Source organism: Trichechus manatus, unplaced genomic scaffold (assembly GCF_000243295.1).
Source record: "Trichechus manatus latirostris isolate Lorelei unplaced genomic scaffold, TriManLat1.0 scaffold00024, whole genome shotgun sequence".
NCBI lineage: Eukaryota > Metazoa > Chordata > Mammalia > Sirenia > Trichechidae > Trichechus > Trichechus manatus.
This window is the reverse complement of record NW_004443960.1, coordinates 10,440,050-10,451,612: the sequence shown is the minus strand read 5'-3', so window position 1 is coordinate 10,451,612 and position 11,563 is coordinate 10,440,050. Positions and strand designations below refer to the sequence as shown.

General features: G+C 48.0%; 1 protein-coding gene across 1 annotated transcript in view; it reads right to left on the bottom strand.

Annotated features, from left to right (window-relative positions):
- Positions 1–1,617: 1,617 nt before the first annotated feature.
- The window catches only part of CLEC16A (C-type lectin domain containing 16A), a 210,759-nt gene continuing 200,813 nt past the window's right edge, over positions 1,618–11,563 (bottom strand). The window contains exon 22 of the mRNA XM_004373253.2: positions 1,618–2,085. Within this exon, the coding sequence (XP_004373310.2) occupies positions 2,072–2,085 (14 nt within the window). The 3' untranslated portion in view covers positions 1,618–2,071. The remainder of the gene's footprint in view (positions 2,086–11,563) is intronic.

Sequence of the window (11,563 nt, the reverse complement as noted above, 5' to 3'; positions counted from 1 at the left end):
AACAGGCAACCCCATGCAAGCCAAGCCAAGCACGTCTCCGGGCCAAGTGGCCGACAGTGCACGACCTCTGCTCTGGGCTGAGACAGGGCATCTTAGTCATCTAGTGCTGCTATAACAGAAATACCACAAGTGGATGGTTTTAATGAAGAGAAGTTTATTTCCTCATAGTCAAAGTAGGCTAAAAGTCCAAATTCAGGGCATCAGCTCCAGGGGAAGGTTTTCTCTCTCTGTCGGCCTTCTTCTCTTTGGTGTTCCCCTGGACTAGGAGCTTCTTGGCGCAGGGACCCCGGTTCAAAGGACATGCTCTGCTCCCGGCACTGCTCTCTTGATGGTATGAGGTCCCCCTGTCTCTCTGCTCACTTGTCTTTTGTATCTCAAGAGACTGCCTCAGGACACAACCCAGTCCTGTAGATCAGGTCCTGCCTTACTAACACAACTGCCACCCATCCTCCCTCACTAACATCATAGAGGCAGGTTTACAACATACAGGAAAATCACACAGTACCAGGAATCATGGCCTAGCCAAATTGATACACACATTTTTTGGGGGACATAATTCAAACCATGACACAGGGGCCTCCAGCCTCCATTTTGAGCTCCAGGGTATCACCTGTCGATGCCCAAACAGGAGCCTTCTTAGCCTGAGGGAACTGACCCTAAGACACTTAAGTCTCAGATGGATGTGCTTCAAAGAAATGCAGACCTCTTTTAAGAAAAAGCCCTAGGAGTTGTAAGGGAAAGCTGCCTGCTGTAATGAAACACCAACATTTATTTCTGTTCCACACTGAAAAGCACAAAATAAAACTGGGGTCCGAGGGCGGCTGATTCAGGAGCAGCAGCCCGTGCACTGGGACAGCTTGGGACGTGAAAGAGGCTGGTGGGGTGTAGGCCCTGAGCCTGTCATCAGCGAGTTCATTCTGCAGCTGCAGCTCAGGTTTCTGACGACGATGCAGTGTTCATATTTTCTCACCAGCCCTCACGATGCTGGGAAACAGTAAGAAATCAATTGGCCTGTGACCTCGCGCACAAAACTGAAGACAGCAAGTGCGACCATAGGCTTATTTCCTCCACGCCAGCTCCTTCCCTGGCTCTGCCTTTTCACCTCCCCGTGCCGTCTGCCAATCCCTTGGGCGAGAGAAGGGGGCTGGGATGAGTCTGGAATTGCAGCTGCTGGTGGCTCTGCGAAGACTGCAGCTTACAAGATAGACGGCGCACACAGCGGTTCCTTGTCCTGTGTGTCTGACTCAGGAGGCCGGCTCTGGAGCCCACCCCTGGCAAGATGAGAGCCCAGCTGAGGGTGGGTGCCACTGAGGGACGGCCTACAGCCGGGAAAGCCACCTTGGAAAGCTGGGCGCAAGGGCCGACATTACCCACTACTATTCAAAGAGACGTGGTGGGTGGTGCTGAGGAAGCAGGGTTCAGACTCAAACCCAACAACGGCACACCCACAGCAGAACAGGCGAAGCCTGGGTGCTGGCTCAGGATTCCTCTTAGGAATCCTCTCAGAAACAGGAACCCACTGACGCGTGCAGAGAGTTCCCAGTAGTCACGACCCTGCAGGCCAGCAGGACCCCTTGGGGGTCCCCCAGCAGTGCCCTCCCTCACTGCTAGGGCTCTGAGGTTCTGGTAAAGACAGGAGACTCACGCATCTGCATGCGTCTCACACACCAACGTGCATACAATTTGCTGCTCAGTGCTGCGTGCACAAACTCCAGACTCTACAGGCATGCTAAGGGCTTCCCTCCCTGGCCATGCTGTGATTCTGATGTTCTCTGTGTGCACTGGCCACCTGACTGCCAGCCGGGAAGGAAGTGGAGATAGGTCTGTGAATGAGGCACCTGCGAGAAGGGGCTTCTCTGGCCTCAGCTGGAGCCACCAGGCTGGTTCCTGGACCTCACCACAGGCAAGCCCCTAGATCACTGACTGGCTGCACCTCCAAATGTGTAGACTTTTATTTCTGGTTGCTTTCAAAGGGATAACATGTTCAACATACAAAAATAGCTGGGAACTTGTAGGATTGTTTAGCCTAGAGCTCTTTATCCGTGGGCAAATCCTCTCGGATTTTTTAAGACTATACTTGCAAACCTGCAGAAAAGAAAAAATTGTCTTTCAGTATCTTGTCTTCCCTTTGGCCCTCCTCTCCCAACCGTGCCCTTAGAAGTGTCTGGCTCTCAGGTGAAGGCCTGCCTGAGTGGGCTGCCAGCCACGGGAGAGATCCAAGGTCTACATGTCCCCTTTGCCGCCGGGGGCATCTGGGCTGTGTGAATGTCAGGAATCCCACAACGGGCTGCACCTCGACGTGCTCACCGCCTCAGAAACGAGCACCTCTCCAGGGCACGGGGGAACAGCCACATGCAGGGTCCCAGATGGGCTGGATGGCTGAGACTCTCTTATGGTGGCACAGCCCTGCTGTGGGTTTTTAAAACCAAAGGTTGCTGGGCCTTAGGCTTGATTCCTAAGGGCCGGGTTCCCTGCCTCTTCCAGCCCCTTCCCTCTTCCGATAGCATTACCGTCTGTACACTATTGAGAAAAGAGTTCCAAAACAGTGTCTCAGCAAAGGGACTAGAAAGCCGACTGGCGACCACCTCGCCCGCCTCTCTACTGAGGCAGCAAACAGGGCTGAAAGAGCAGCAAGAGGGAGTCAGGTTAGATAGTGATCAGCGAGCACATCCAGACACAAGGGGTCACCGGCTCCCGACTCCTCTGCCAAGGGCCTATGAGAGCCAGGCCCGGAACCGCTGGCCCAGGATGGGTCGGCCAGCTACCGCCCTGCTTGCTCTCCTGAGGGTCTTGCTAGCCCATGATCGCCTGATTCTTCCTGCAAGTCTGTCATCGCCTCAGCCCTGCTCCGTCCCCTCAGGCTATAAGGGCATGAGGCCACGGAGTATGTATCCCATGTAAGAGGTACGCCCTGCTCTGCCTCCTCGTGTGTTTGACTGGGTGGGAGTATATCAAGGGGCCAGTGCAGCTGATGCTACTAAATGCGTTCTTGAAGCAGAGCGCCGTGTGCTGGCACCCTGTCCTGTCTACCTACGTCTATCAGGGCTCTGATTTCCCAGAATGTGGTGGCTGGCTGCTGCCGCCAGCTGCACCACTAGAGCCTCTTATCCCGTGTGCTCTAACAGACTGGGGCCAGGCCAGCCTTGCAGAAGATGACGTTCTCTTACACGCCAGCTACAAAAGGAGCTGGAGATTCTATCTGGAACTATGTGGGTCAGATGGAATCAGGAAGTGTGTGCAGAGTCACACGAAAACCACGACAGATATCAGCCAGAAAAGGCTTTCAACAGCCCATGCCTCAGCTGGTTAAGCAGACAGGACTGCAAACTTCTGTCCCGGCAGACCTGTGGGCACGGCAAGTCAGTTGGTTATACACAGGGCTCTGGAAATGCTTCTCTGATCCTTACAAGGGCGAGGCCGTGGCTGGGGCAGACCACCCTGCCAGGGGGTGGGACCCTGAGGGAGCCTGTGACCCCACAGGTAGCAGTGTCCTCATTGGTTAAGTGAAGTAAAGTGGGGGAACACCATCACACCTCATTAAATGAGTTAGTATGTTTTAAGCGTTTGGTTAGCACTAGCTGTTCTGATTACTCAACTGGCATTTATAACGTTCAGAACCTGGGCCCAACTGGGCTTTTCATTTTTATAAGTGTCTTTAGACATATGGGCATGTGGCAGAAGAAATGGCTCAGCTCTTTTAGAGAAAACAACACAAAAATCTTCTTCATTTTAGCTAGTGTGAAGAAATGTTTCAGGGGTTAATAAAGAGAGGCATAAGAAAGCTTTTCTAAAGCAAAGTTAAAAATCTAAGCTTACAAAATAACAAATGCTGGAGAGGTTGTAGAGGGTCTGGAACACTTTTACTCTGTTGGTGGGAATGTAAAATGGTAACAACCACTTAGGAAATCAATTTGGCGCTTCCTTAAAAAGCTAGAAATAGAAGTACCATACGATTCAGCTATCCCGCTCCCTGGAATATATCCTAGAGAAACAAGAGCCGTCATACCAACAGATATATGCACACCTATGTTCATTGCAGCACTGTTCACAATAGCAAGAAGATGGAAACAACCTAGGTGCCCATCAACGGAAGAATGGATAAACAAATTATGGTATATCCACACAATGGAATACTACGCAACGATGAAGAACAACGATGAAGCCGTGACACATAACACAGAGGAAGCTGGAACTCATTATGCTGAGTGAATTCAGTCAGTCACAGAAGGATAAATATTGTATAAGACCACTATTATGAGAACTCAGGAAAAGGTTTAAACACAGAAGAAAACATTCTCTGATGGTTACCAGGGTGGGGACGGAGGGTGAGGGTTATTTACTAACTAGATAGTAGATAAGAATTATCTTAGGTGAAGGGAAGGACAGCACACATTACAGGACAAGTCAGCGCAACTGGACTAAACCAAAGCTAAGAAGTTTCTTGAATACAATCAAATACTTTGAGGGACAGACTAGCAGGGGTAGAGGTCTGGGGGCCATGCTTTCAGGGGACATCTAGGTCAACTGGCATAACAAAGCTTATTAAGAAAATGTTCTGCACCCTACTTTGGTGAGTGGCATCTGGGGTCTTAAAAGCTTGCTAAACGGCCATCTAAGATGCATCAATTGGTCCCAACCACCTGGAGTAAAGGAGAAGGAAAAACACCAAAGACACAAGGAAAATATTAGCCCAAGAGACAGAAAGGGCCACATAAACCAGAGACTCCATCAGCCTGAGACCAGAACTAGATGGTGCCTGGCTACCACCAATGACCGCCCTGACAGGGAACACAACAGAGAGTCCCGGATGGAGCAGGAGAAAGGTGGGGTGCAGAACTCAAATTCTAGTAAGAAGACCAGACTTAATGGTCTGAGACTGGAGTTACCCCGGAAAGCATGGCCCCCGGATTCTCTATCAGCCCAGAAATAAAAAAATTTCCGAGGCCAACTCTTCAGACAGGGATTGGACCGGACCGGACCGTGGGACATAAAGTGATACTCGTGAGGAGTGTGCCTCTTAGCTCCAGTAGATACAAGAGACTAAATGGGCAGCTTCTGTCCGGAGGTGAGAGGGTTAGGAGCTGGTTGAATGGACATGGGGAATCAGGGGTGGAAAGGAGGACTGTGCTTTCACAGTATGGGGAGAGCAATTACAGTCACATAACAATGTATGTACAAATTTTTGTATGGGAAAAAAATTTTAAAAACATCTAAGCTTACAGGATCTATATAAAATCAGTGATGAGAAAATAGATTTCTTATTATGTTTTCACCTAGATTCTTAAAATCTCATCTGTTATGTTTGGGTTCAAGACCCACATGATGTGCCCCCCGCCACTGGTAGGGCTCTGAGGTTCAGGTAGGGACAAGAGGCTCACTATGTGCAGACAGAAGGTTCACTATGTGCAGACAGGAGGCTCTCCTCCCCACCCTCTTTGGTGCGTCTCACACACCAACGTGCATACATTAAACATCTCACAAATAGAAATGTGTTCTATTTGCTAGTATTTCTTTGCAAGAGAATTGAATGTGTTAGGTTGAACTGTATGAACTTGCCACCATTCAACCAAGCTGACCTACAACATAGGCAACTTCATGTGGTTCAGCCTAGTTTGAATACGTCCCTTACAGACCTCCACTGGAACAATCCACAGAGGACGAGGAGAGAGGGGAACAGCCGGCTGTGTGTTCAAACAAGTGGCTTTCCCTAGCTCTCCATTTCTCTTTGCCTCAGGAGCCGGCACCCTGCTGTCAGTGTGGCTGCACACGTTTGCATATGTGTGCACATGCACGTGTGCATGAATGTGTGTGTGTAAGCGTGTGTGTGGGCCTACGTGTGTCTGTGCATGCACGCGTGCTCCTCTCTACAGCTTACAATCATCTTTTCATTTCCGTAAGTCAGCATCTTCAACAAAATGCTTGGAAACAAATCTGGGCATTTGGGGAAAGGCATGTGTCTTCATGGAAAGCCCATGATAAAGCGGGCTTATGAAGAGTTGAGGGGCTTCTCAGATGGGCTACAGTTTGATCTGCTTCTCTTTTGCATTTCCTTGCAAATGCTAAGCTAATGCATTCAACATTAAAATCACCCAGGCTATTCCGCATTTGTAGTTTTGACTTATTTTTTTTTAGTATTATTAATATTTCATTATAAAAGTATTGATTTCCTTTAACTAAGAGACTTAAAGTTTGCTGCATCCTTAGGCATGATTTTATTATGTCTTGGGGCCAAATGCTTTTTCCTCCCCCCAAAGGGATGCTTTTCCTTTTATATAATGTGTGTTAAGAAGAAAAAAGGAATTGATTCACAGAATTCAGCATTATAGGCAACTTTTAAGCAACCTATCTAGCATATATACTTGGACAGACATTTCCTAAATGTGGACATGGTGTCTCATTGTTGAGCCATTTTATCTGTTACAGATAAGGAGCAAAGCACAAAATTCATAGGAAAATACAAGACAGCCCTAGGAGAAGCCAACATGGGAAACGAAGACAACTCCAGACATGACCCCAAAGCTTAGCAACTCCTTTCAAGTGCTCCAAGATTCACAAAAACCTTAGTTTCCTCATTGTTGCCTTTCCTTCCTTTAAACAAGGCAACAGAAACAAGAAGAAACCCTACCGGTTTGGGGCGGCCTAGAAAAGGAACCGTTTCCCCTTTGTCAGAATTACTGATGTCAGATGCCAACAGCAGGTTCATGGAGAGAAGGCTCAGGTTTACAGAACCCATCCAGGAAGCAGGCAGAGGGCAATATCTGGCAAAACAAACTTAGCGCTCTGAAATGTTTAAATATTGAACATCCTCTCTCCTTCCTCCACATTTATTATTAACTCGGACCCATATCACTGTATGTGTTGACTTCATTTCTTCCCAAGAACCCGAGACACAATGGACAGTGCTCGGGGCCAGAGTGCGGGGTGGGGTTGAGATTTGGGCTTCTTTCTCTCACACCCTCTCTGGAACTTCTTTACAGTCAGCCCTGTGTTTTAGAGACAAGAATTCCTGGACACGTCCTAGCCTTTCCACGACCCCTGGTGCCCGAATGCAGATAATTAGTGCCCTAAATATTGACAGGCTGGACTTTCTTCCCCTCCCAGACAAGGGAGGAGTGTCAGGGAGAGGCCACAGGAAAGACACTGTCACCACGGACAAGTGAGAGTGTGGCAGTGTCATAGGCCAGCAGGCTATTGTGAGGGACCGTGCATGGCTCCCTCAGCTTCAGGCAGGGGAAACAATACCCGAGATGCCGTGTGCATGCATGCTAGAAGTCCCCAGTTAAAAAAATCTGTCCCCAGCTACCAAATGCCTTGTGCTCAGCTACTAGACAACTGGGAGAGGGGCTAGCGGTGCCTCCACTTGGACACACGAAACACATCAGATGTCAGAAACTGGCCAACAGCCACGCAAACACCGAGGCCTGGAATGGGTGTCGCTCCTGTGAAGGTGAACATTTGGGATTGGAAATACAAACCTCCAGTCTTTCCAGAAAACAGGGCAGTACCTCTTCTTGGGAACAAATAAGGAGAGGGGAATGGACCATCCCTGCCTTTGCAGAAACCAATCACCCTCTTGCCAAAAGGAAGAGTCTCTGGATTTCTAGCAGGACAAGTGGGTTACAGTCATTCATTTTTCCTGGGCTTTTATCTGTTCAAGTGAAATTGTCCCAAATGACCAGCCTGCAGCTTCCACTTTCCTTTAAAAGACAGCACTACATTTGAGATCGATGTTTTCCCCTGAAACGTGGGCTAAATTTATCCTTCCCTGCATCCTGCTCTCTGGTCACTGCACTAAGCTGGCGGGCAGCGCTGGCCCACTCCTTGCTGAGTTAGGCGTCTGCCTTCCAACACCGGATTACTCAAGCACCTAGCCCGGTCCCTTTGTTCATCATGCACACAGAACCTCCAGTTCTCTCTGAGTCCTCTGCTGCCTCATTCTCTGAAGTCCCCATCAATTAAACTCCAGCTTGCCGGAGTCTTTATTCACCCCCAGCTCTCACAACCTCCCCTGAAAAGTCATCAGGTCAGCTGGCTTTGAAGTGCCCTGGAGAACCCAGTCCCCGGAGCAGCTGAGTGCTCATTATTTGATTGCCTCCCGCAGCAGGGGGATGATGGAGGCTGTGTGGGCTTTACCGACTCCACTGAACCAGAGAACTTACTTCTCTCTCGGTCTCACTTGGCAAGCTGCCCTGAAAGTGAAATCTCACTGACTGATTTAATGCCTGATGTCCAGACAGCCCAGTATTTCTGAAATCTTTATCCTTATATGTGGTTGCAAGGGAACATGCCCTAAACAGACATTGTGAGCTATGGTTTCTACTGTGCTGTTAACCTGTGTACTCTCTTTCTGTCTTTGGCAAGAATATGATAGAAAATAGAAATGAGACAGGTAGAAAGGCTGCATGTGCCCACATGGGTGGTGGGCGGGTGCACATGCATGGAAAGCCAGCTTTGCCCTGAAGCACCATGCCAGCTGGCACCTCTGAAGGAAGAGTCCTGTGAGTGAAATACAGGGTCGGGCGTGGCCAGGTAGGCGTCCCCACTCTGCTTTCTGGAAAGCAACCTAGCAAGATGCTACCAAAAGCCTTTAATAGGGACATTCCTTTGATCCTAAAGGAATCCATCCTAAAGGAATAATTGGAAATAGGAAGATTTCCGTATAAGGATGTTCAGCATGGAGCTATTCATAATGTCACAGAAGCCATCTAAATAGACAACATGAGATACCAGCTAAGTAGATTTTGGCTAATCCAGACAATGGACTATTATGCAGCCTTCAACAATGGAGTTTTTGAAGAGGCATGCTGCAGCACAGGGAGAAGCTTATGGCATGATGACAGTGTTGTTAAAGACAAATCCCGTGACCCAGCTGTTCTGCTCCTGGGATCTTCCCAGGAGAAAGGGCTGCACGGGGCACAGGGAGACACACTTGAGGATGCCCTCTGCAGCTCTGCCCATGACAGGAAAGCCTGGAATCCACCGAAATGCCCAGCCAAAGGAATGTGAGTGTCCATGCCATGGAGTACAATGCAGCCCTGAAAAGGAATGTGCAAAATCTGCAGTGCTAACCCACGAAGTTCCAGTCCCCAGTGCTGACTGAAAAAAATCAAGCTGCAGAGTGCTACAAAGAATTATGATTCTGTTTAGATTAAAAAAAGAAAAAGGCAGCCCAAGCCACAAAATAAGACAGATTCATATTCCTTATCCTAAACCCTTGTGGCCAGATATGTTCTGGAATTTAGAATCTTCAGGCATTAAAAAGGTCCTGTGGAACGTATATATTGTTACATCCTCTGCTGGGTCTTGGGCAGCTAAAACGAAACATGAGTTTTCTGCAGGAAAAAAGCATGTATATTCATTGTCAGTGGTACTAACAACCCCTCTAAACAGCCCATAAATAGTTCAAGGACAGGTTTTGCCACCAAATGAGTCTGGAAGAAATCTTTTAGTTTTCAGAGCTGTTTAGATTTCAGAATTGAAGATAAGGGGCTGTGGCCCTGTCCATGGGTCCACATGGAATGCAACTGTACAGAAAAGGGTCTGGAAGGAGATAAGCCCCCTAACGACTGTGGTTATCTCCGGGGAGGGCCTGGAGGGGAGTGGTCAAAGGAGACTTTAGCCTCATTTGTAATTTTTTTAAATGAAGAATAAACTCATGTTATTTCTTTGGTAACTAAAAATTAAGAAAAAAATAATAATAAAAAAGAGAGAGAAGAAGGTGGAGAGGAGGGGGCGGGCAGGAGGAAGGAGAGAGCAGGACAGGGGAGAGGAGAGAGGGAACACACACAGAGCCGGGAAGTAAACTGAAGTATGAATGATGCTTGTTTCTGGGGTGGGAGGACTGTGATTGTGGGCAGTTTCTTCTTCCTGTAGCTTTACAGTTTTCATTTGTAATTTTCTATGTCCATGTGTTAATACACATAAAATTAATACAATGGGTTTGCAGTAACAGCAACACAGTCAGCTGGTTCCACCTCTTCCTGTCATCGGCAGCTCATCCCAGGGCTGGGCCTTGGAGATCTCCTGGGGCCGAGTCCCCCGAGTCCCCACCACCACCATGACTCGCCGCCACCGCCGGTGTGATGATGCTGACGGCTCAGCAGTGCCAGCCTGCACCTCCATCGCGATGAAATACGGCCCAGTCTGCGGCCTCTGCTAACACACTTGCCACTATGATTCATCATCTCTCTTACTCTCTCTGTCCTTTATTTTTCTGCCCTCTTTGGCCTTTGATTGCTTTTTGGGAGTTTATCATATTGAACTTTTATCCCTTTCCGGGAAACCCTATGATTTTTTTTTTCTTCCCTTACACAATTAATAAATAATCATGAGGGCACTTCTTTGGACAGAGGTACATCCTGCCTCCTACAAAGAAGTGCCAGAGGTTCTCTGTGGTGCCCCTCTGGGCTATGCTGAGGTGCGCCACCCACCACAAAAGGGAGAGCATTTTGGAACATGGTCGCACGCAGGGAAAGGTGCCGAAGGTGTCCTCATTCTCTGAGCTGTTTCCGATCCTCTGAGGTGGTTGTGCTCACACCACCATCCTCCCGGTGGGGAACAGGGAGGACTGAGCACTGGTCAGGAAGTCTCAACGCTGGGGTGGGACAGGTAAGCAGCAGAGGTACAACAAAGAGTTTAGGGCACTACCGATCGTTCTGAACAGGGCCACGTTAGACAGATCCCGACAGAATGGGAGAAAAATGTGCAACAGAACTCAAATTCTTAAAAAGTCCAGACTTACTGGACCAGTTGAGACTAGACAACTCCCTGAGACTATCAGCCTAAGTTACTCTTTGCATCTTAAAAGGAAATTATCCTTTGAGGTCATCTTTTAGCTAAACAACAGATTGGCTCATAAAATAAAGAATATCACTCATGCGTAATGAGGTTCTTTAAAAAATCATCTATATGAGACCAAATGGTCAAAAATTACTCTAAAGCGAAGATGAGAAGGTAAGGGGGCAGGGAAAGTAGAGTACTGGAAATGGTACAACCAGAACAGGATGAATGAGAATAATGACACATTGTGGAAAACGTAACCACTATCACTGAATAATTTGTATAGAAATTGTTAAATGGGAACCTAATTTGCTATGTAAACCCTCATCTTAAACACACACACACACACACACACACACACAGAGGTTACAGGCATGGGCTGTGAAGGCAAATGGACGTGAGTTTGAATCACAGCCCTGTGCTTACTGGCTGTGTAACAGGGACAGTAGCTCTGAGCTTTGGTTTCCCTGGGTGATGCAATTAACACGATGGCTGCTGTCATGGATTGAATTGCGTCCCCTAAAAATATCTGTCAACTTGGCTACGTCATGATTCCCAGTACTGTATGACTGTCTACGGTTTTATCATCTGATGTGATTTCCCTGTGTGTTGTAAATGCTATCACTATGATGTAATAAGATGGATTAGCAGCAGTTATACTGATGAGGTCTACAAGATTAGATAGTGTCTTAAGCCAATCTCTTTTGAGACATGAAAGAGAGAAGTTAGCAGAGAGACATGGGAACCTCATACCACCAAGAAAGCAGTGCCAAGAGCAGAGCAC